Source organism: Onychostruthus taczanowskii, unplaced genomic scaffold, assembly GCF_017590055.1.
Source record: "Onychostruthus taczanowskii isolate IOZ18803 unplaced genomic scaffold, ASM1759005v1 scaffold15, whole genome shotgun sequence".
Taxonomy (NCBI): domain Eukaryota; kingdom Metazoa; phylum Chordata; class Aves; order Passeriformes; family Passeridae; genus Onychostruthus; species Onychostruthus taczanowskii.
The window spans coordinates 1,152,155-1,178,793 of NW_024498685.1; the positions used below are offsets into that span (position 1 = coordinate 1,152,155).

The 26,639-nt window shown below is 38.7% G+C and overlaps 1 protein-coding gene across 3 annotated transcripts in view; it reads right to left on the bottom strand.

Moving 5' to 3' along the window:
* Nucleotides 1–26,629, bottom strand: part of KDM7A (lysine demethylase 7A) — a 63,331-nt gene extending 36,702 nt beyond the window's left edge. For 2 of the 3 annotated variants that reach the window (XM_041398475.1, XM_041398474.1), the window contains exon 1: nucleotides 26,454–26,629. In XM_041398475.1, the coding sequence (XP_041254409.1) occupies nucleotides 26,454–26,569 (116 nt within the window). In that variant the 5' untranslated portion in view covers nucleotides 26,570–26,629. The remainder of the gene's footprint in view (nucleotides 1–26,453) is intronic. The other variant, XM_041398476.1, reaches the window with a different exon arrangement.
* Nucleotides 26,630–26,639: the final 10 nt, after the last annotated feature.

The window sequence follows — 26,639 nt, forward strand, 5'->3', positions numbered from 1 at the left end:
AAATGTGCTTACTCTACAAAATTATAATGAGATACCAGATTATCTCCACTACTGGGCTGCCACATAAATTTTGAGCAGTAATGTATCATTGAACACAGAATGCCATTTAAAAAAATCATAAACAGGAAATAAGAATCAAATTCCTTTAAAAATGAGCAAATCCACAATATATACACCATTACCCCCAAAAACCTTGATCCTAATTACAGGAAACAGTTTATACAAAATCATTAAAGCAATTTTCCTCACAGAAGCTACCAGTTAAAAAAAACCAAAACCTGAGGTTGATGTGCTGTTGAATTATAGAAGATATAATGGATATTTTCTTTGTCTTTCTTTTATCTTTCTGCAAAAATCATGTAACTGACTCCTACCCCCTAAGACAAATTAATGAAGAATACTATCATGTTATTCTTGAAATCCTTACAAAAGAACTGGATTCATAAATTACACAAGTGACCACATAAATAACTTAGAAAAACTGGTTTTGTTTTAAAATAGCGGCAAGTATTTTAAAGAGTCCTTGACAGATGTAATGTTTTCTCAGTCCATATTTTTTCCAGATAAAACAGTCAAAATCTGATTAAAAGCAAAATTTTTACAACAGTCATGACAAAGCATCTACTCCGCTGATACTTCAACAAAATGTTAAAGTCAATCAAGTACATTTTCTTAGAAGCTGAAACACTAGAGGTTAATTGGAGAACATGTGCTTTTGCACAAAGTTCTTAAGGAAAAAAAACCAAGTAATCCCAGCTTGCTGGTCTGAATCCTGGCAGAGTTCTTCGTTCTCTGAAAAGTCCACTGACACAAAACTGCTGACTTTACAGTTCATACAGAAAATCAGAGTACAACCCTGAACATTTACACCAAAATTAGGTATTTACACTCAATGCACTCTAGTAACACAAGAACTGGAACAGTACCCAGTCACGTAACCCATTCTATATCAAGTGTAATGTGTGCTTATACACTGAAGCTTTGAAATTATCCAGCTACACAAAGTCTTTTCCTCAGCAGCCTTGCGCCAAAACTGCTGACACGCTCCAGCAAGTGTCAGTACATGCTGCCAAAACAATACAAGAAACAGTCTAGCACTGAAAGCACAATGAGGAAATCCAATCTGAAACTGAAGAGCATCTCCCATGTAACTATCAACTGGAAGTGCATTCTGAGTTCCTTCTAAACATTCAGCTAGTTCTACTTCCCCATTCCCTACATACCACATGAAATCCAGAAATTATTTAGCTTTTTTTATATGCATACTATTTTAAAATCTAAAAACTAGGCTGCCATAGTTCATCACAATTCTTGCAATATTTAGCAACTGCTTTAAGACCAAAGCTACAAGAATCATTGTTACATAAAAATCCAGCTGACATATAAACAAAAAGGAAGGCAGAAGCGGTCCTTAAAAATGCATATCCCATTTCCTTCTGCTTGTGTTCTCTCTCTTTTTATAGAATAGATGAATGACTCATAATCCTATGCACTATAAGAAAATTGTTTTAAAATGTACATTCTAAAAGCCCCAAATCAGAAGGCTGGGTTTTTTACATCTTTAGGAATCTCATTATTTTAGCAAAATTTCTAATTTTTGAACATCTAAATGTATTTATGTTGAACTGTATCTTGATCAAGTTTGCACTTCATTAATTCCCTTCCCTTTTTCTTGGTGTTTATCTGATACATTCATCATCATTCCAATCAGATTATCTTGCTAACAGTAAGAAGTTTGCATAAAAATACAGTAAAAATAGCTTTGACAACTATTTGTCCTATTCTGTTTAAGAGTCTTAATCCTATTGTCTCTTATTGAATGTTACAGATAACAGAATTTCTGCTTTATTTTCAGGCTTAGTACTAACGATTAACTACATAACCTTTCATGAAGGCACATGGGATTTTGCGTACAGGGACTGGAATGGTATTATAACATCTGGAATAGCCATTCAATAAGGGAAGCAAACATTTTCAGTCTACTATTTATCCCGTAAACTCAGCACTGGAAACACAAAACACTAACTGTAGAGATCATGGAAGCGAATCCAGCAGCAGATGCCTGACTGAAGCAAAGGGCAAGCGAGGTGCCAGGACCTGCAAGAAGAAGCACTGCCGAGGATGCCATGGAGCACATCAATCACACACAGCACCACTGCAAGTCCCTTCCCCGCGTCCCTTTCTCCAACATACACAGATGAATCTGACATTAATCACTCTGGCTACTAGCAAGCAATCAATTACTGTGGTAAATGCAACTTCAGACCTCACGCATCAAAACAAGGTCACCAAGAGGTAGCAGAGAGCCTGGAAAACAATTAACATACTCAAACACTGCAACACTCCCAATCTACTGATGTTTTCCTGTATGAAATATTATTATCTTTCACCTTGCAATCAACCCAATACATTTGGGTTGAAATGTCTTGAGTATATATTACCTATTTTCTGAATTGCTCATCTCCAACAGGGAGGTCACAGATAAATCCTCAGAAACAGTTGAAAGCTCACAGTATTAAACAATAAAATACAATAATACTAATTTAAAAAAATTTTTAAAAACCAACCAAAAAAAAAAAAAACAAAAAACAAAAAAAAAAAAAAAAAAAAACACAAAAACAAACAAACAAAAAAAAAACCAGCCATCTTTCTGTACCATCCTTTCTCATTATTATTCTGTTCATGAAGGTGAAAAGGTTAACCAGGCCCAATTTCACTTGCAATGCTCTAAGAAGGAATAGCAAGATAGAAAATGTTAGTTAAACATACCTTCCATCAGTCTCGGAGTGGTCAGACACTCCAAACATCCCATGGTATCTAGCATCAACGGAAGGTCAACAAGAGGTAGCAGAACATTTGGGAAGTGTAAAGTTTTTTCACGCACAAGAACATGCCCATCCCTGGCATCTGAAGAAATCCCCTGCTACTTTAAGTTTGAGGAGCCCATTCTCCCAAAGTCTCTCTTAAGACTTCTCTTAAGTCTCTCTAGAAGGTGTATGTACATGCTTTTGATTTAGTCTCAGCTTTCCACTTGATCATTACATTTTTAGCTACGTAAAAGCAGCAAGTGTAAATCAAAAACAATCAGAAGAGGACTCCAACATCTGACAAGTACCAGTAGACCCCTGCTTTTCAATAAAGGGCAAGTAAGGCTTCTTTCATAGTGCAGGGGGAAGTCCAGCAGAAGCTGTTCTCTTCTTCAGTATTGTTATTAATTTAGATTTTAAGAGATGGGTACTAATAATTCAGAATGACAGATTAAACAACCATTTCACATTTATGCTGGAACGCCTTGTACAAGGAGTTTGCCGAAGTCCAAACAGTTACAGGAAGTTTTATCCCTGGAGACTAAATGGCTGTACATTGTGAGCCACCCAAGGCACCTGGTACATCTCTCCCACAGCAGCACAGTGTGAATAAATATTGGATCCATGTCAGTCACCACATGGGCTGTTACACCTTCTGCATCTAATACCTGCTTGCTCTCAACCCAGCCTGGCTTTTCTCTTCCCTGCTTCTGATATTATCAAGCACAACCAAATCATTTTTAGAGACTGCTTAACTGCCTTTGCTAGTATGACTGAAAGAAACCTGATTTAAGAAAAAAATCCAAAGCACTCTTGATCAAAAGCCTTATTTTCAGTGTTCTTAAGGGTATATGACTACTTAAAAAATTAATTTATTAAAACAAATAGTATATGTACCCTACCATTATACAAAATTCCCAGTGTAAAAGGGAATGCTTACATAAAAAAGCACTCAATGACTCAAGTCATTTCTTGACTTGACAAAAGTCAAGAAATGAGCAAAGTGCGGATGCCCATTTTCCCAGTTTAATTTAAACCAGGAAGATATTCCTACTAGGAATATTCCAAGATTGCCTGTATATGAGGCATACTGAGAATAAAATCTTGAAAATTGAGAGATGCAAGCAATTCTCAACAATCTAATAAAAGGACAGCAGAAAACAGATGAATCACCTTCAACAGAAAAAGAGCTAATTTGTCAAGAAGCTGGGTGTACTCGGGACATCATCCTCTAGGATAGCCTCTTCTGTTCCCTCCCCCTACTGCTTCAATTGCATAAGGTCCTTTTCCACCTTTCAGCATGTGCAGGTCCTTTTCCTTTTCAGCAGCATGTGCAAAACAATTGAACAGGCTCATATTTCTAGATGCACTCGGACTTTTCAGGAAGTCTCCCACAACCGTTTCCACTCCTCTCCACACCAGCACCATACTTTGCACCTACTAAGCTTCACCTAGCAGATGACAAAACAGGGCAGGCCATCACAGGCATGTCCAATACTACTTCAACAGATATTGTTGGATAGATATTATTTTACAATTAGATGTTGATTTACAGCTCAAAACTAAGCCTTTTTTTAATGTTTCTTAATTATTATTGGGACACATGAAGTTCAGGCACCAAGATCTCTTTGTTTTCCAGTGTCTAACCTGAACAACCTGACTTTTTTTGTGGTCACTGTGCAGCAAAAAATGCAGGTTAGGGGCTCTTGCCAGTATCTTTAGTTAAGCACAAACCCTTGCATCTTTTCCAAGCTAGAAAATTACAAAAAATTACATTTTGCAAGATCCCTTTATATTCTCCATGAATAAACACTGTGGACAGCCTTCTTTCTGTACCATGACTACTTAAAAAATTAATTTATTAAAACAAATAGTATATGTACCCTACCATTATACAAAATTCCCAGTGTAAAAGGGAATGCTTACATAAAAAAGCACTCAATGACTCAAGTCATTTCTTGACTTGACAAAAGTCAAGAAATGAGCAAAGTGCGGATGCCCATTTTCCCAGTTTAATTTAAACCAGGAAGATATTCCTACTAGGAATATTCCAAGATTGCCTGTATATGAGGCATACTGAGAATAAAATCTTGAAAATTGAGAGATGCAAGCAATTCTCAACAATCTAATAAAAGGACAGCAGAAAACAGATGAATCACCTTCAACAGAAAAAGAGCTAATTTGTCAAGAAGCTGGGTTGTACTCGGGACATCATCCTCTAGGATAGCCTCTTCTGTTCCCTCCCCCTACTGCTTCAATTGTATAAGGTCCTTTTCCACCTTTCAGCAGCATGTGCAAAACAATTGAACAGGCTCATATTTCTAGATGCACTCGGACTTTTCAGGAAGTCTCCCACAACAGTTTCCACTCCTCTCCACACCAGCACCATACTTTGCACCTACTAAGCTTCACCTAGCAGATGACAAAACAGGGCAGGCCATCACAGGCATGTCCAATACTACTTCAACAGATATTGTTGGATAGATATTATTTTACAATTAGATGTTGATTTACAGCTCAAAACTAAGCCTTTTTTTAATGTTTCTTAATTATTATTGGGACACATGAAGTTCAGGCACCAAGATCTCTTTGTTTTCCAGTGTCTAACCTGAACAACCTGACTTTTTTTGTGGTCACTGTGCAGCAAAAAATGCAGGTTAGGGGCTCTTGCCAGTATCTTTAGTTAAGCACAAACCCTTGCATCTTTTCCAAGCTAGAAAATTACAAAAAATTACATTTTGCAAGATCCCTTTATATTCTCCATGAATAAACACTGTGGACAGCCTTCTTCTTTCTGTACCATCCTTTCTCATTCTGAGCAACAACTCAGCATATCCTTCTTGTCTACCCTTGCATCAGCACCCACAACCTTTCCCTGATATGCCTCAGTGAGCACGCCAGGCTTTCTCCATAAAAGGAGGGGAAAAGCACAGGTCTTGCCATCCAGTAGGAAAAAAAGAAAAGAACAAAAAAGAAGAGTGGAAAGAGTGGAAAAATACTAGTGCTAATTAAAGTATGTTCTCCGTTACCAAGAACACAGGGCTACAGACAATTACTCGGGGTATAGGCATGTTTCCTATTATCTGACAGAGCAGATCACCAAAGTCCATCTTCAATTTCCAGTCATCCAAAGAGCAGCCAAGATTCATAGATAGTGAGTCTCTGCTGGGTCTAAACAGCAATGAGGAAAGGAACAAGGCAATGCTGGACGTAGCAGAGATTCACTAGTAACAGGACAGCCTTAATTGTCCCAAAACCAAGTCACTACCACAGGGTACAGTTTCTCACAGCATTAAACTGAACATAGCTGTTGCTGCTGAAAAAAAGGTCTCACACTCCTTCCTCCAAACTGCCTGACTATGGGCTTCCATTGTTTCTCTCACCAGACCTAAACCATCAGGCAGCCACATGACAAGTCAGTTCAATAAGCTGATCCAAAAGAAAAAAAAACCTGCCACTCAACTCACTTTTTCAGATAGGTTTTAGAAACCTTGAGAGTAAGATTCCATAAATAAAAAACAAAATTATATACATTTCACTTATATGCAGTTACTTAACAAATATATAACAATGTTATTTACAAGAAGACACATGAAAGAAAATATTCTGTTACTTCATCTCTACTTTGTATTTCTAAAAGTGATTGCTAAACAATAAGGAGATGAGCAATCTTATGCTGATACTCTACCTTTTACTATCAAGCCTTAATATTGAATTTTAAATCACCAAGGATGAGAGCTATTTCTATTAATATACTGAGCAAAGCATTATAGCAAACTTTTCATTTTACCTGTAACAAGGTCTCCAGTTGCTACTTTCAGTCCCAGTCTGTTTGAGCATAACAAGCCAAAAAAAACCTATTGTAATTGCCAAATTCAGTTAGTGAGCTTGCAAGTTATGCAAACATTAGCTTCTCCTACTCCATTCCAAGAATGCAAATAAAAGTATAGGGTAGGAAGTCTGTCTGGCAGATTTTAAGGAATTCTAGTTAGTCATTTAATTTAAGCCTATGCTTTCCAAGTGGGAAAAGGATGCCAAGGCAATATTTACAGGTTAAAACAATGGAAGTACTAAAGATGTCACTGCTACAACCAGCCACATCTGACACTTGTTATGGGACAATATTAAAATGCTTAATTAGGAAGAGAAAGACAAAGTCAATATGAACAGACTCCATACCATCCCACAGCACAAGATGAAAAAATGAAGTTTATTTGAAGAAGAGTTTAAAACTTAAAATAAATGTTGTGAGCTTTTAAGCTGTATAGATTTCCCCTCCAGATCCACTCTTCAAAAAGCATGAAGTTACAAAGACAACAAAACAGACCAAAAGAAGCCACAAAGCAACATGAGAAAGCTGATGTTTCTTTCCATTAGCTCTTCATCTTACCATGATAAGCAGAGTAACAGTTTTGGAATCACAATAAACTTAAAAAGGATTTACTTCAGAAATGAAATAATTTTTGAAAACGACAAACTTCTATACACTAGATACAGAATTACTGCTTTAAATTATAAAAAAAAAAAAAAAAACACTGCATAAAATATTTGAGGTTTTGCTTTTGCCATATTCACTTTGCAAAACAAAATGCCTTTTAAAAGGGAGCAACTGATATCAGACACAACACAAAGAACATGCAAAATTGCACTTTGTTTTTTAAATAGCAGTTCTTCTGTTTTTCTATCTGTAGAAAACTTCCCCTCTCTAAGTTACTCATTTCCTCCAGGAAAAAAAAAAAAAAAAAAAAAAAAAAAAAAAACCCCCCCCAACAAAAACCCAAAATTTAAAAACATTTCCTCCAGGAAAAAAAAAAAAAAAAAAAAAAAAAAAAAAAAAAAAACCAAAAAAAAAAAAAAAACCCAACCAAACAACCCACATATGTATAGAATACATGAATACACGTCTGTTGGCCCAACAGCTTACTTAGTTTTTGTACACATTCATTCACACACATTCCCTAAGTTCTTAAGGGCAGAAAAATGACATGTAAGGCCAACTCTCAAAATACCTAAAAATATACTAACTTATTAAATACTGCATCATCCTTCAACACAGATAAGAATCCCAAGAAAAATAATGCTGCATGCCATAATATACAAAAAACTCTGACCTTTGACTGCTCAGATACATCTGTTCTGATATTTCCAAAGTCCTAAGAGGCCTTGGTCTACTTATGATTAACCATCAAATTGCACATTGAAAATGGTAATGTTCATCACATAGGTTTAGACTTCCCTAATGTAATTCAACCCTACTGCTTTTAAATTATGTAATATTTCTCTGAAATGAAGTATTGCAGTAACAAACATGGAAACAGGTATATGATCTATTTTGAATTTTCTAAAGGAGCTTCCAAAGGTTCAGACTTCCTGCACCTTCTGAAATAAAACTTAGATTGATAGTAATGCTAGTGCTGTCCTTTCAGAAAACACTTTTAATGGCAATACTCTGGCACATTTTTCTATTGAGAAAGAAAATCGGTATACATAATTCTTTCTCAAGTAACAGTGTTTTTCACTCCCTCAAAGCACAGAGGTTAAAATAAATGAAATCAGTATAAGATACCTCAACAAAAGCTTAATTCTAAAAAATAGATTCTGAAATGTAGAAACCTAACAGGAAAATTATGGTCAATGAAACAAAGCTATTAAGTTACATAATGAAATAGATTCAGTTACAAATACAACAAACCTTCTACCTGTATTGAGAAAATAGCCACATAATCTACATAATCATCATGTTACGTCAAATCTTAGGAAAAAACAGTGATGTACATTATTTGTAAACTAACTCTTCTATTCCACAATTCCAGTCCAGTCTGAAAACAAACTGGTATGGTTTTGAAAGTCAACACGTTTTTTTTTTCCCAAGATCTGTTTTTAATTACAGTATGTTCAATTTATTGAAATTGCTAGAATGAAGGTAAGAGAGAGTTATTACTTTTAGAAAATACTTTGACGACTGAATATTTGCCATAAACAACACGTTCTTATTTCTAACCATTGGTGAAAAGATTGTGTGGAAAGCTGATTTTCCACACAAGTATTTCATGTAACAATTAGGAATTTAAGCAAAATGAAGTCAAATGACTGTTCAAACTGAAGTCAAATAATTACATGCTCAGAAAATCCAAACAGTTTTATGTGCAAAAATATACACTGAGGTCAAACAACATTTTCACTACAATGTATGACTTCTAGGAAGAGAGACACAGTCCAGGTTAATCCATAATGGCAGCCACCATCATGTATTATGTGTAGCAGCTTTATGAGAAGCTACTTTTCCTAATGACAATTTCCTGCTAGAGCCAAGTTAACATTGCTGAAGTACTTTTCATGTACTCCTCCTGTTTAGTATTGCCTATTAAGCATACAGCAAACTCTTCATCCTTCCTACGCCAAACGAGATTTCTACTTAATTCTTCCCAACCAGACTGATTGCATCAAGCTGCTTTAAAACAGTCTTTACAATTCTGTCTGGATCCTTTTAAAACACTGTTTTACAGAAATGAAGGTCTGAAGGAACCTGAATCTTCTAGTGTAAATTTTGGCAAAATAAGCTGCCTCAAGACAATCAAAGAAATAATATTTAAGAAAACTACAGCAGACCTCAAAACTAAACAACTTGGCAGAGAGCAGAGGGAAAAAAGAGGCATTTTAAAAGCAGCTGTGACAGCTGAAGGCCTTATTTCAGTGCGAAATTATTGAGAGAAACAAAGATGATATCAGAAAGTGAATCATGACACAAGATTTGTCTGAAAGTAAGAAAAAATATACATTGATCTGACACAAAGAAATTCTTTTTAGCACTTTACAACCTGTCATCTTTGTAACTCTACACATATGAAGCAAAGCACACTGCTCAGGAATTCAGAAAGATTCTCTACAGCAGTTCAGACTCCTCTTTCTCCATTCATTTTCCCAGCATGGCCAGACTGACACACCAAAGAGAATAAGGAATAGTCCAATCTGACTTCAGGTACTGTGTCTTAGTGAAGTTGCAACTGCATGAAGCCTGTTGAAATAAATGAGAACTATCCTGTCCTTCCCACAACTGATGCAGGAAAAAGGATTAACAATGGATTTCAATTAATTCTAGGAACACTGGAGTACCAATTTATCTGACCACAGCCAGCATGAATGTCAGTTCTGGTTATAATGCACAGTCTGTAAAAGCAGTATTAGGTACTATGGGCCCTAAACACACAGAAGAAAACAAACACTAGTTGTTTGGTTTAGAGAGAGAGGGCTTTGAAAGGGAGAAACAAAAAGAGAGAATAACTGCTTCTGTGTACACTAACAACAAAGGTTTTCTACGCAATTAAGGAAGTTCTTCAATGACGTATTTTTATCTCATCCTCAAGACTCCAAGTCAACAGTTAAGTTCTTCCTCCCTAAGATAAAACAGAACCTAGTAAGCCGCCCTGACACATAACTACATCTTATTTAGGTAATTTGCCTTATTTCAATTCCCAGACAGGGTTATTCTAACTGTGCTTACTAAAAAAAAAAAATATCCTGAACTTACAATAAGCAAAAATAAGGTACTTTAAAAATAATACCTTCAAATCAGAGGTTTAAAGGCAAAACTAACACTCTTGTCTGAATTCTATAAAACAAAAAAAAACAACCAAACTACAAAATCTTCAACCATTTAAAGCAGCCTCCATACCCATCTTGAAACAGACATCTTAACTGAGCACCTCTGTGCGGTTGCATTCTATCGAAGAACAAACTACTACCCCAAACTGACACCAGTATTTCCCCAGCAGAAACAAGGAAGAAATAACCTAAGCTCTACAGAGACAACAAAAGGGTGGAAAATGGAAATCAATATACAAGTTAATGAAACATTCACTCCTTCAGGAGCGAGGCAACTACGGCAACTTTAACACAGCAAATTAAAGCTGCTTATTACATGTTCCTAATTATTAATTACATGTGTAAATATATATATGTTATTGAATCACCATCTCTTAGTGTTCAAAAAACTTGTGGATGTGGTGCCTAGGGACATGGATTAGTGGGGAACATGACAGTGGTAGTTTAATGGTTAGACTCAAATCATCTTACGAGGTCTTTTCTGACCTTAACAATTCAATGATATATGGTCTACACTCATTTGCCTGCCTCAACTTTTAGATTCTCAGGTTTTTGTCCTAATCTTCCTCTGCTACAATTTATGCACAGACTCCTGTCAACGCTCACTAGCCATCTCAAAGAAATACTGCATGTTATCTAGTTTTAAGATCTATTTGCACCCCAACCAAGTCTTTTGACTTAATAAACAGGAATTTCAGTTCAATTTCCAGTGCAGTTTCCTATCAGGTAGAGCAAGGGCCTTTTATACACAGAAGGCGCATATTAGTTACCTGTCTCAAAGAGAGAGGGAATTGGAAGGGAAAGAAAAAAGACAGAAATTAACAGAATTATAAAATCACACCCTATGAAGAGAAACTGAGGTTCAATCCGAAACGACAAACAAATTACATGACATAGCTTGTATTGATTCAATGGCTTGCAGCCACTGGAACAGGGCAGGTTACCCATTCCCTTCCAAGCAAGCACCCCCATTCCCCTTCCCTGCAATGGCCCTGATACTTGCCTGGTTATAAGGCAACCTGTTTTTATTCACTAATTTGACAGAAACTAACCTAGCCAGTCTTTTGCCTCTTTATCAAGTCACAGTTGGGCAAGTGAGAGGCAATCCATGAGAGAGAGGACTATGTAACCTGGAGAGAAGGGTATGGGAAGTAGGACTGCTTCTCCCAGCAGGAGAAGTCACTAGACCTGGCCAGGCCTACTGTTGGGACTTCGTTATTCACAAAGACTCAGAACTACTGTGGCCTAACAGATACATTGCCAATAACTTACCAATAAGATTGCACAGAACATCCCCACCTACACCTGAGAAAGCTCCTCAACTTTAACCATACACCTGCACAACATCAAGAGAGGCATTATCAAGTCTAAGAGACACATACATTGGCACCAGATGTCATATGTGAACCAAGGTTTTCTTAGCACAGCATTAAGATGGTCTTAGCCTGGCTTCTTTTAGGCATCCTTCTCTGATGAAGTGTCTAATCAGTTCCTTGAGACCAGTTATCTGTAGCTCCAGCTGCAACGGTAGCTAAGGCAAGTACCCAGCAGGTGCATGACATTATGCTACCAATAATACATTATTTGCCTACAAACATTCTTTCCAGTAATGCACTGTAGTACAACAGGAATTTTAAAACAAATAATCCAAACAGTTTGGAAGCTACATTTCTAAACCACATCAAACACAGTTTTCTGTAAAGCAGGAGAGGATCAAAAGGACAAACCTCCAGCTAAATTCCCACCTTCTAGTTTAAGAGACACACAAGGACCACTCTGAAGTGGGAAGATACCTGTGTTTTTTAGAGACTGATCAAAACAAAATCTCACTAATGGTTCCCATTCACTGACTTGCATACTCACTGACTTTCATACTCTCAGCAGTTTCTAAATTCCATAATTACCTACATCAAAGTCTCACAAAAAAACCCATTTATTATATCATTTTTATGATAATAAGTGTCATTTATACATTTATGGTAACAAGTGTCTCTAACATTAGTTCAACCACTTCTTTTAGGCAATCTGCACTCTAAGCATTTTTTAATCCATTTGGGAATTTTTTGATATGTCTTCAGCAGCTCCATCTCCTTCTCAACAGCTAGAAGTGTTGAATGTTCCTCATCTACAAAGTGCACGGACTGCAGACTCCTACAGAGAGAGTACAAGCTGGTTATTCCGGTTGTCTAATAAAGATGAGTTGTTTAGAAAGATCATGTTGCCTAATAAAGATGAGCTGTTTAAAAAGATTATGAAGCCTGACAAGTACTATCAGCACTGTTATTTTATGCAATACACAGTCTGCAAAGCTTATGACATCCTGAGTAACGCTGTCAGTAGACACCATCAGATCTGTCTTGTTCTCAAGTATCTCAAGTGATAAAAAAAGATTTGGAGGTGAACAACAGCAAGCCCACAATGACTTCCTGGCCTGAGGGGATTGATTAGGACACTAATGATTGTTTTTACACTGTGTCATTTCAATTGAAAAATTATGTCAGGGATGATTTGAAAATAGGACTTTTTGCTAAAAAACATTAGGAGGTAGATTCTTCTGTCTCCCACATACTAGCACCAGCACCAGTATTGGCACAACCTTAAAACTCCATTGCTGCAAATCCCTTACTCTTGAGTTATTGTGTGTCTGTTTGCTTCTTTTACAGCCTGCAGTAACAGCAAACTTGGCTTCAGCCTGCTTTACACACCTTTAAATTGGCTCCTTACACCAAAAACACTTTACCACCCAACTGGGTTAAAAAATTTCTTACCTGGATTAAAGACCTCCTGGAACCATCCACTAAGTAACTTAACATTCACAGTAGCATTCAGAGCCTCTACAGCTGTACCTGAAATAAAGCTTCCTTTGCCTTCAAAATTCAACTCATTAAATAGTTCTCCTTTAAGAAAAATTTAAAAATTAAAAATAAAAATCAAGGACATTTTTCAACTCATCTTCTTCTCAACTGAGTAATTCTTCCTCCAGCCTGCAATATTTTTCAGACATTGCTAGGGACTTTTTAGCAAGCATTTTATTAAGCTGAATAATTTCTGCATCTTCTAATCACAACACAAAAATTTACACGATGGCTCCTATAGCTTTGAAATACCTTACTTGTATAAGGCAAATAGATTTGCAGTCAATAGCAAATAGAGACAGATGCTTCATTTCTGAAGAAATCTGAGAGCAAACTGGCTCATCTCTAGCGCACCATGCTCGTTTCAAAAGCAGATGGAGTATCTGATTACATTAACTTCTATTTAAGCTATGATACAAGCAAACTGTTTCAGATACAAAGATAATGAGTCTAAATATCAGATGTTACACTGGCTGGCTGGCAGAGCAGTAAGTAGAAAAAGCTCCTTCAATCAACTAGATAATGCCTATAATTCAGAGATCTTCATTGGATTCTCAGCTGCTTATAGAGGTCCAGAGGGGCATGCTGGTCAAAACTGCATCCATGCAGTCCATAACATATCAAGAAGTTACTTCTACACATTATTCTAGCTACAGAAATCTAACTGTTCAGTCCTCTTCAGATGGAATTAATGAAACACAGTAATTTCCAGACCACGTGGAAACTTCAAATAGTGAAGAATAAAGCTAAAAAGAGTTTGGGGGTTGAGTTACATCAGCACTGAATTCTATCTGCATCCATTATTTTTATTCTGGATATAATTGGACATACTGATTTTAATCTAAAATTCTTATGAGTTCAGATCCAGGCTACCAAAACCATTTTCCCTCTATCATATGCTATTTAGAGTGATCTGAAGTATTTGCAAAAGCACAAATCAACGTTTTATTCTAAATTTTGACACACACACTTTTAGAGGTAACCTTGACTTCACAGTCTGTGCTACTCAGCTCCAGTACTTTTATAGGGGGAAAAAGAAGATGATTTTATCAGTGTATGCATAGTGTGCATTTATGTATCTCTTAAAATGCCTTTTCTTCATAGTGGGCAAAATTTCCATGACTCCAACAAGAATGTTCAAAGAAATGCACAGGAAAAATATGAAGCATGAAGCAGAGGACCTATTGCAAAAGGTTCCCTGGAGATGAATACTGATTTACCATTCCTGTAAAAATTACAGGAGACATTATGGTTCACTGATTGTGAAAAACACAAAATTTATTCTTTGGGAGAAAATTTCTGACCTTACCAATATGTGTAAATATCAATGTGTGAAAATTGTCCTGATGGAAAGGGAAAGGTAACAGACAGGAAAAATGCCAATGGCCACAGATGAAAGCATATGAAATCCATCTAAAAAGCAGGAGGAAAAAAGAAATTGCAAGAACACAGAAGAAATCATTCATCTATATATGCCTATTAGGGCAATATCCAGTTAAAGATGCTGGTCCCTAAAGCCTACTTAAATTCAGAAGAAAGCTAACCTCAGAAGTACCTACACTCAGCTAGTACCTCACCACTTCACCCAAAAATTCCAGCAGCATTCCCTATTGTGCTCACCCTGTGTTCCCACCCAGCGTGTGGCACACTCCCTGGTGTCTAAGCCAAACTATCAAAGTGCTGGGCACTAAAAACTTGTTGTGAAGGGAGAAGTTACTTTGTTTTTCGAACAGAGATGTGCTTATTCAGGTTATTAGAGTTCAAACCCATACATCTCAGGGGAATGCTCACCTCCAGCTCGCTTTTTATGTAAAGATACCTTTTATCTCCCCCACTTAGGACCTCTTACTCTACAGAAAAGTATCCAAAAATTATGGGCCCTGAATAGAATGTAACATGACCCCAGCACAAGGGTCTGGTTAAAACCCTCAGACGCTGACAAGATTATCTTAAATTCTGGTCCCTGCTCCTGACATCAGTGAATAAATAGACAAAGTGAGCATGAATTGCAGCACAACCTTTTTCATCTCTTAAGACATACAAATACTTTTTTTGAGTCTTCAGATTCAATAGCGCTTCCTACAGAAATATAGTGCTCTATCCCCTGGACTATGAATGCACCTGTTTTCCTTTTAAAAATGGCAGAACTGTCCATTTCTCTACATATTTCAGGAATTGGCAAGGACTTGAAATTTGCCAAAGACATGCTGCATACCTGCAAGGCTTTTTGGAGTATAAGCAACACTTAATAGGTGTTTCTTTTCTGGCTTCAAAGTGATAATGATGTTTTGCTTTTCTTTACAACCTCCACTAACATATTGTGAAAGTGCCAAAGAGGTGATTCTTCAATAATTAGCAAAAAGTAGTAAATATTTGACAGAAGAACAATCTTACCAGAAGTGTTTCCTAGATAAAGATTTAGAGGTCAATGACCTCTAAAGAGTCTTTAATGAGTTTGAGAGAATGCTGAATGTGAACTATTAAGCTATTTTCTTACAATTCAATTACAGAAAAAAAAGTTTATTTATCAGTTTGTTTATATTACATAGCACCAGCTATAAAACTAAAAAAAAAAAATAATTCCACAACCTTACAATGTAATCTGTAGTACATCAACTTAAATACACCCAGTCTTTAAAAAGACATATTTAAAAAGATGTCTTAAAATACATCTTTTCTCCTTTAGCAAGTCAAGACAGAGTTGTATAAGACAACCTCAAACTGTGTATTTATCTTCAGAAAATGCAGTAATTAAAATTGCACTAGCTGCACCTGATTCAGGTTAGATTCCATTCAGAGAAAGATACTGAAAGTTACATTTTAAATTTGAATTAATGTTGATCATCATCCTTATGTTCAGCACACCATAAAGCAGTTTCCATCCAATCAAAAACTCAACCATGCATTTTTATCAGCAAGTTTCACCAAACCCACTGGCTGCTTTAAAACTTGGACCTTCCTCATCACTTCAGAGTGACTGGTCACTGTGGCTCAATGTTTTCATTGTTTTGATAAGTTTTCTTCACATTGTCTTTACTCTCCTGAGTTCTCTGTATCTGGCTTTTCACCAACAAGACTCCTCTATACAAGTCTGCTTGCCCCTTTATAGATACCCCACGTGAACTGAAAAATCGTCTGATCTCAGTTCCAATTTTTCAGACAGCTGAAAACCGTAAGTTCCATTCAATTATTTTGTGTCTGGTACAGTTTTGAAAAGGAAGTATCTACTTTACTCCCATCCTCTTAGCACATAGTCAGTATGTTTCCAACAATGGTAATTCAGAGATTTACAGTTTTTCTTCTAAACACATGGCAAGCATATTAAGGGATAGAGCATATTTCCTAACAAAAACTTGTTCCAAAATATTGTGGTGCATAAGCTTCATAGAAAGCTTACGAATTTATCATGGGCTCAGAGCAATGCATATGTTCACACTAGAAAGATGCTCGTCCAGCAGCTTCCTTAGGTTGGCATAAAAACCAGAATTTTATTTTACTAGGTTAACCAACACATTTATATAAAACATTTATCTGCTACTTCTATCTCCAAATTCCTTATTAGAGGTACAAGAAAAAAAGAAAACAAGGAAAAAAAAAAAAACAAACAAACCACCACCCCAAAAAAACAGACTATTCAAAGCATTTAATAATGTGCCATGAAAATCATGTCAGAGTTTACTATTGTTGCCCTGGAATGGACTGGAGAACTGCAAATAGAGGCTTTACTGCTTCAAGTTGCTCTATGGTCCACTAGCAACTCCTTGGGAATTTTCCATGTAGCTTGCATTGAGAACTACCATCACACACTGCAGGGATGCATTCACTTCCCTTCTGGGCACAGGTGTATCAGAAGCAGTAAGGAATGCACTGCAGCTCACTCTTAATCACATGGTGTAAATGTACCCATGCCTGCTTCATGCAAATTTAGTCCAGACAAACAAGATGTCTATTCAACATCATTTCACTATCATAATGAAAGGCTAAAGCTTTTTTTTCCCCATGTTTTACCACTTGTTCATGATATTGGCTCATTTCCTTGTCCCAGTCCCCACATAGCATCACTGTTTCAGACATCAAAGAAAAAAAGGAGAATTAGACACACTGCAACCCTATGAAAAACAAAGATCCAGCCAACTAGACACAATCACTGACATTCATATGCTGGGGGAACGATAAAAGGCACAACAGCACTAATGTGCAATAAGCAAAGAGGGTTGTAGAGAAATGTCAGATATCTTCCCTAATGTAGTAAGGAACTACCTGCAAGAAAAGACCACTTGTATGCAAAGCATCTTCATAGGAAGCAAGTAACAGCACCTGACATTGAGAGGCTGAACACTGGTACCAGTGATATTTTCCTTTCACTAACATACAAGATTTTGTTCCTTCTTACAGTGATAGATCTATTCTATCTGGTATCAGAACCAGCCAGGAGTAAAAAGGTTTATTCTTCTCTAAAGTGAGGGTTTGTGTTTTTTTCATTAGACAGTAACTTTATTTCCACAGACAAATAAGGACCAGGAAAATAGAATGCTCAGAATATTCTCACTGGCAATGCTAGTTGAGCCATAAATTCCAAAAACTGAAGGGAAGTTAGAATCTGCCCTTACTGGCAAAATATTAAAGTGAGGAGGTAACATTTGCAGAAGGTCTTCGGAGCTGCACCTCTGCTTCAGCAATTTCTGATTTACCCAAATGATACTCTAACCCTAGTTCATCCTAAATCCTCCAGTTTCATGATGCTTCAAGCACAAGCCAGCTGACCATGCTGGAAGTGGAAGGTACAGCCAAAGCATCTGCTTTCACTCAGTTCTGAAGTGCTAAATAAGCACTTCTCAGCAAGGACATCAGGCCAATCACTCAGTACTACAGCTGTTCCATCCGCTGTCAGCCAGAGTAAGAACAGCATTCTGAACCACTTCTGCAATACTCATTCCATCAGGGCAGCACATTTTACTGCAGTGTTAGGAGATGCAAAGGGATGGCCCGAGATGTCCTAGCTGTCCACACCGGACAGCACAGCATCAGAGGCAGCAAGTTGCTGCTCACCTTTGCCTCACACTGACGTGTCGTCTGGGCAGACAAATACTGTAGTCAGAAGGTAGCTTGAGATTTAAGAGACTACATGTGCACACCAATTTTCTTGACATGATTTTGGTCCTCTGTTACATAAGCAATAGAAGCACAGAGAAATACCTAGGACAGAGGGCTTGAGGCTGTGATACGTCAACACCGCACACTTCCATGAAATAAGGCATAATACTATGCTGAGGGGGCAGACTGTTAATATTTTCCTGAGCACAGTGCCCCGTTAGCACAGATACCTAGCTTTTGGTACTGTTTCTAGACTGCTCTGTACAGCATTCTGCACCTCAGAGATATGCCCAGCAGTACCCTGAAAGCCCTGTGTTGACTTGCAATACCTCATTTCTCTTCTTCTGCTTGCTCTTAACAGCAGGTTTTGCAAGTCAACAGCATGATGTAATCCTTCAGCGAAAAGATCCAAATATTCTTGTAATTGAAACAAAACTAAAAATCTGTATGTTGAGCAAGACAACCATAGGTCTTACAAGTACTGCTGGGTAATAAGATACAGCAATTTCTTTGGCTGCTCTTCATTTATCTGATCCAGACTTCGTTTATTGGCAAACATCAATATTCCAAAAGAAAAATGTCACTCTCTTTAAAAAATACTGCCTGGTAAGTGGCAAGAATGACAGAACAGCAACCACATATCTTCAATATCAAAGATTCCATTTCTCAGACAGTCACCTTTCCTTGCACTCATTTTCATGAAGACAGCTTTAAGAGCCTTTATGTGAATAAAGTATTCCTGTAAATGGAACAAACACAAGTAAATTTACAAAATTAATTTCCTAGCCTAGCTACAATGTCAGCTGACAGTTTCAGCTGAAAATAAATAGACTTCAGATGACAATATACTAAAAATCTAGAACAATCACACTTACTCCAATTGGCTTTTAAGACAGAATAATGCGGGAGGATTTAAAAAAGGAAAAAAAAAGCTTTCTTGCTTTTGTGGCGAACAGCATTTATACCTGCCCAAGCAACAATGAACTCTATATTTTCAAAAAGAAACACCAGTTTTGAAGTCTACTTTAGTTAATGCTGTAGTAATGGAGAAAACAGTATTAAATATTAATTCCATTCAAAAGCAGAATTGACCTGAAGAGGGTTACCAGCCACATAAATCCATATTATCACCACACAGCAGACATCTCAAGACGATTCATACTCCATAGATTGTTAGTTCTGTGTATTCATGAGCTAATGTTGTAATACATTAGAAAGGACTGGCAAAATTAAAAATAGCTTAGCTTTTTCAAAGCTGTATATTTCACTAAAATACCTCTCATATGTTGATAATAAAGCAATAGCAATGCCGTTAATTGAATTTTCATACTTGAGCAATGAGACAGAGGTATATTTGAGCATGCTTAGTGTTTTAAGTATGTGCGTTGCTCCTATGGAAATCTTTACTGATTACTCAGAGCTGTTTTGAGACAATGGTATTTTATTTCACAGTGAGTAGGGACTAAGTACAAATAGTTACATGAAGAGTATTAGTTCATCTTCAATTTGTGCAAACTGTCATGTGAATGGAATGGAGACACTATTATAGCATGACCTTTCAAAAGACGCAGAAAGTGCACAGAAACTGCATTGATCATTAAAAAAAAAATCTGCTAATGAATATGAAAACTATCCAAAAAAACCACAAAAACTGGAAACCACAAATGAAGAATGAAAACAAAATTAATGTGATTTTGCCCACTAGCACTTAACAGAGTGATACTCCACTGTAAGGCTTAAGCCATTTTACTGCAGATGTGCTGCTCTAAGAGAATGCATCATTATCAAGAGATCAAGATAAGTTTAAAATAAAAAGAATATATTTCACGTTCTGCACTGTAGCACCTAGTAGGTATATACAGAAATTACATGCAACAAGCAGCAGTCCACCAACCAGACTGCTGTCACCTCTCTGGTTCTCAGATACGGGAGTCACAAAACTGAGCCTTCTGAAAACATCTGAATCGCTCAAATAATTTATGTATTAAACATAAAGGGAAAGGAAGATACTCAAGTGCTCCATCAGCATCAAGAAATAACATTTTGGAATATAAAATCATCATAAATTGACTAGCTAATAAAAAATTCACTGTTAAATTACACAAATACTTACAGTGCCTTCATTTGCACAGTCAAGACCAAAAAAAAACAATTATACCAAAAATATAGGTGAACTATAATATTACAGAAAATTAGAGGTAGCATTTAAATAACTAAATCTGAATCTCTTTTAACTAACACTGAAAAGGTAATAAATAATTTGTGCTTTAGAAATTAGAACTATTACCATTAGATAACTGTTTAGAAACTCACCAGAATCTTGTTGGACTCTAATTTAAAAAGCTGAATTGTGCACCATTCAGTTCTCTTACAGATCTTTATTGGACAATATGTCTTTTTCTTGTCCTAGCTACTTTATCAGAAAGCATAAGCTAAACCATCTACTATGTTTAACTCCAGAACAAATGCAAAACAAAATTACAAAATTACAGATCTCAAGGAAAGGAGTGTTAACTTTCAAAGTACACCTACTTCCAATAAAGCCAGTTCTTCAAGAAAACCATAAAGAGAAAAACTTGCACACAGTTCTACATGTTATTACACAGTTTCAAAAATTGAAGCAATTTGCATACTTGCAACTCTTCAGCACTTATTATGGTAGAACACATCTAACTTTAATATATATTAATAAGTCTTCCCACTTCACAGATGGGAACCAAGAGGAAAAAAATGGTTTGTCCAAATGAAGAATATAAAAAGATTGGAAACAGACATCCAGTTACACAAGTGCTTGTCTGGCATCCTCATTATAATAAGTTTCTTTTCAGTTTAACCAAAACTGTTTCAGTTTTTGTATTGTTAGAGGAGCTTGAAGCCACTTCAAGTTACTTAATACGTTGGCAGAGGGTACACAGCTCATTGGACTGAAGTAAGACTTCCATTTTACTTCTGAGGAAACATGGCTAAACCAAGGAAAAGTAAGATTAAACACATCAGCTTTCCCTTGAGGTCTAAAACACTTCCCTAAGATCCACCAAATTGCCACACGAAGGATTTAAGGCATATACATCACAAGAGCCAGAAAGTCAGCTTCAAAGTTCTCTGGTGCTAGACCAGAGTTCTGTTGACCAGACAAGGATTTGTTGATTCAGTTCAGGTCCCTGATGTTTCTAACTACAAGGCCTTAATTTTCTGTAAAGAGAAGGTCTGCATCAGAAAATGTTTGTAAGCAGTCTCTTTGCAACCTCCACATTCCCTGACATGAGCATCATCGTGCCCTTGTCCTCCAACTCCACTGGATGAGTAACTGGGCCCAGGCAGAATCACACATGGTGACTGAACACAAAAACAAGGCTCTACAAAACTGGGTGAGCTATCAATCCCAAAGTGGGCAATGAGCTAAAAAAAAGAGCAACTCTTCTGCCTTTTCCCACCAGTATCATCTCCCACAACACATTCCTTCAAGTGTTTTTCAACACTCTAGGACTCATCCTAGCCTTTGACAAGCCCACTCAACTCAGTAACCCAACAAAAAGCTAACCCAGCAAGAGAATGGGCTCTGTCAGTTTTCTGAGCAGAGTTGATTTACCAATCAGGCAAGCACTGAACCAGCAAAAGAGGAATTATAGTAGCATGCAGACAGGAGCAGGACAGTCTCTTTCAGCAGCAAAGAGTTGGCAAAGCCCATCATGCAGAACCTCCTGTATAAAGCTCCAAAACAAAGAACCAATTCAGGAAAAGTAGTCACTATACCACATGCATTTCCTTCTTTTCTTAAGGAGAAAGCCTGTCTTGAGAGTACAAATCAGTGCGTTCAGACAGACCTGTACCACGGAACCTAACAGCTGTAAGAGGGAAAACTCAATTTTACATCGAGATCATATTAAGGTGTGGATGAGAAGTTTTGTGTTTCTTCAGAGACCAAACAAAGACGCGTTCAATCCCACATGATATCAGAAAAAATATGTTCTATGTGAACTTCACTCAGATGTGACTTTGGCAACAAATTTTTCCTCCATGTGAGGAAAAAAGGCCTCAAGGCATCTGCACTTTAAATTATAATCTTCAAACAGTACACGAATCACCTTTCTTTTCAAATTATGTTGTTAAATGTTTTCTAATAATGACAAAGCTGTAAAAAACATCAAACACCTAATGGCAAAATACCACCAATGAACTGCTGTAGGAAAGGGCAAAGTTAATCCTTTCAAGACTATACAAAATACAAAATTAATCCTGAGAGCAAGAGCTATCAATTTAAAAACAATTCCATACAAATTTAATCAATTTGACTTTGCTTTGCAACAAAAGCATGTACATATATACACTACCTACAGATTAGTGCTGTACTTCCCTGACTGCCCTCTAAGCTGCTCAAATTAAATATTTCTGTAAACATAAAAAATTTTCTCCTTGAGGGGAAGACATCAAAGTTGACACCATTATGAAACTTTCAGGTAAACTACTAATTTTGAACGACAAAAAAAAGGATGATTTCCCTTTCCTATACCCCACTGCTCTAACTTTGAAGACCAAAACATTTCCTTTGTGTAATTAAAAAAAAAACAAACACCTTTTTGTAATGTAAAAACACATTAGAAAGGTTGCAGGTATTTCAAAAGGCAGAGATCTATAACTGACATGCAAACATTAGATAATTTCTTAACCTGTTCATCATTGAGACATGTTAGAAGTTCACTATATGTTTGCTGAGAAACAAAACATCCCCAGAAAAGTGCAACACACAAGACTTCATAGGGGCACCTCATTTTTAATTCTCAGTTTACCTGACTGACTTCTCCACACTCCATTACAACTAGTACAGTACCAGTGCAGCTTTACAAAGCCAGCCTCCTCAAAAGGCCAATTCTACAGCACTTCTGAAATATCATAGACAACCTTACACTGCGCAGACAAAAACTGAATGATATGCTTAAACTTCAGTTTGTTCTGACCTGAGATCTAGTCTACAGGAATAAGTCACATCTTATATGCAAGGCATATAAATCTAGTCGAGTACGTGTATCATGGACAGAAAAAAGGACAAAAATTTCAACAGGATTTCTGCAAACTTCACAAATATAATTCAAGAGCAGAGCTGACTGCAAGAGCAGTTTAAAAAAAGATACGTAACTTTGGCACAGAATATATCACAGCAAAAAAACACAAACAAGATGACAGCATGTCGTTAACCTAATAACTGAGGCAAAGCATCAAAAAACGAAGGAAGGCAGAGACAGCACAAGAAGTATCATAGAATGATACATATCATTTGAAGATGAAACCAAGAAATTAAAGAGGTTTCAAGAGCTTGGAACAGATCCAAGAAAAAGTTGAACACACAGAGCAGCATAAAGGACTTCTTATGCTTCATTCTAGCTGGAGTATATTCTAGACAAGTCAGAAAGCTCGAATCAGCTTAATGTGACATTTTCATTTAAAGTAGATAAAATGATGGGGAAAACACAAAAATTGTCTAAAATATAAATGGATTTGCGCATCTGAAAGCTTTGACAGTTTGTCACATCTAAAGCTCTGTAGTCTCTGCACTCTTGCAAGCCATTCAGGAAGGCAACGAAGCCTCGAACAGCGCTCAGGCACCCGTGTTACGCTCTTTTGTTCACAAGGGGTAATTACACCAGACTGTGGCTGGATGTTAGGCCCACTCAGAGAGTAACTGAAACCCACAAAGCAGGTTCACAGCCTTGCCAGGCAGAACAAAACATTTGCTTTAACACAAATTTATTTAACAAAAGCAATAAAATGTGTATTTCATAATACTAATATATTGAAACAACAAACCAAAGTACAAATCATTTGAAGACAGAGAGTGCAAAAAGAACACACAGAAAAAAACAATTCACAAATTTAAAGGGAGCAAATAACAATCTGCCAGAACAGACTTTGTACAGCCTCCACTGTACTGTTCAGGCACTATCCTGAGTACACACAGGAAGGCAGCAAAGAGTCCATAATCCAATAATATGCACTAGGTATCATGCTAGCACACCACAGCCGGGGTTTATATGTTTCTTAAGATAGAACACACATCAGTCCCATTCCACAGGCCAGGGGGAAAAAAAATTTTAAAAAATAAAACCAAGATTACATGAAACTAAGAAGTTCACCAAAAACTTCAAGATTTGAGAGTGTGTGTTTTCTTTCACATGCTATGTAACAGTCTTCAGACACTCTTAAAGCAAGGGGAAAGGCACTCCCAGAGCAGACCACAGCTGGCCCGGCGTCTCCCAAAAACCCACTCCTTAGTCATGAGACTGGGTGAGCATGCAACTAAATCTCAAAGCAGCATGGCTGTTGCCAGCTCTTGCTGGCCTGCTTGTTTATTTTCCACTCTTAGGATTTCAGACTATCAAGGCAGTTCAGTGCTAGCAGGCTTTTTCTACCCATTACATGACAGAGCTCAATGACAGGAACCTGTGTGGAGCTTTTTGCACATCAAGATCCAAGAAAGCTACCAAGTGGTCTGTCCCACCTTTAGACCAGGCAATGCTTTCCTCCCCAGCAATTTCAGAAATTTAGTTCACCCATACCCCAGCAATACCGACGCACAAGGCTGGCATTTAAGTTAAGCCTGCACGAAACCTGAGCAATTGCCAGGACACTCTGAAAGAGCAACTACACAAATGCAGAAGACTTGCAAGAGAAACAATCTGTAACTGCACAAACACTTCAGGCAATGCCTGCACCTTCACTGCAGGCAGTGACTGAGTGCTGACAAACTTGTATTAAGCTGCTGTAACCCAGAAGAGCTGTTGTATGTCTCGCTCTAAACAACAGTACTGGAAAGAGTAGTAGCAGTCTAGCTAAAAATATTAATGAGAGATTGTTTTTAAGGTACAACAATCCTGCTTTGCCAGTTTTTATGGTTTACAAAGCCCTTTTCACACTTTCTATTATAGTGCAATTCGAGCCGGGAGAAGCCCATGTACAAAGAACAAATCAAACGAGTAAGCATCTGAAACGTTGCGAGCCTTCCTTTCCTCCTAAAACGTGGCAACAAAACACCCGTGTGTAACAATTACTATTAAGTAATACCTAGATACGCAACCTACTTTCGGTCCGCGTTTTGTTTTTTGCCGTTTGAGGGGAAGACCCAGGAAAATAAATAAAGGGAAAACAAACCCAAACAACTACGACCCCGCACACGGCCCCCGGTACCGCGCTGCGAGCGCCGGGCCCGGCAGGCAGGGTCGGGGGCGGCGCTGCGGGCCCTGGCCGGCAGGGGGCGCGGCGCGGGCGGCCGCCGCTGTTGTTGTTGCCGCTCGGGGTATTTAAACGCCGGGCTGTCAATCACGGGCGCCGCGCGCTCCCCGGCGCTCCCCGCACGGCGGGGGCGGCACCAAGCGGCCCCGCAGTCCCGGCCCGGCCGAGCCGCCGCCGCCACCGCCGCGGGCCCCCAACTTGTTCCTTTGTTTAACTGCCCGTGAATCCCCGCCGCCGCCGCTTCCTCCCGCTCGCAGCGGCTGCCGACGGGCCTTTTATTATTCACACGCTCGGCTCCCAAAACACACGCGCGGCGGCCGCTCGGGACCGGGCTGGAAACGTCAAAGCGGCGAGAGGCGCGTTGCGACCCTCTTTCTCCTCCTCCGCCGCCCCACGAACAAAACGCACGGGCAGCCCGGAGCTCACACCCGGCCGGGGACAGCCCCGGTGTCCGCACTTGTCCGCCGGGAGACTGCCCTGTCCCGGGAGAGACACCCCCGGGGGCGCGGGGGGACACGCGACGCCTCTGCGGAGTCGGCACAACTTCGGGGTGGCCCCGGCCCCGCCAGCCCCGCATCTGTTGCTCTTTCGTAACCAGCCCCCCCTGCCTGGCGGCCCGTCCGCCCCCTCACAGCCGCGGACCCATGTGCCCGGGGACGGCCGCAGGGGCCGGCGCTGTCCCGGCGGCGGGGGTTGGGGGGGGGTGGAGACGGACCGAGCGAGCGCCCGCCGCTCCCCCCGTGCTGCCACCGCGCAGCCATTGTCCCCCCCGGCGGGAGGGGGGAAGGCGACTGCCACCGCCTGTGCCTGGTGCCTCCCGGCGGCTGCCCCGTCGCGCCGCCCGGCCCCGGCGCGGCTCCCGGCGCCTTACCTGCCGTGGAACCAGTCCTTGCAGATGTCGCACTCGATCATGAAGCGGCTCACGTCGTAGGGTTCGCGGCACACGCAGTACACGGGGGTCGCGGCGGCGGCCGTCGCTCCGGCCATCTTTAAAGAACTCCCTGACTGAGCCGCCCGACCCGCTCCGCTCCTCCCCGTCCCGTCCCGTTTCCCCCCC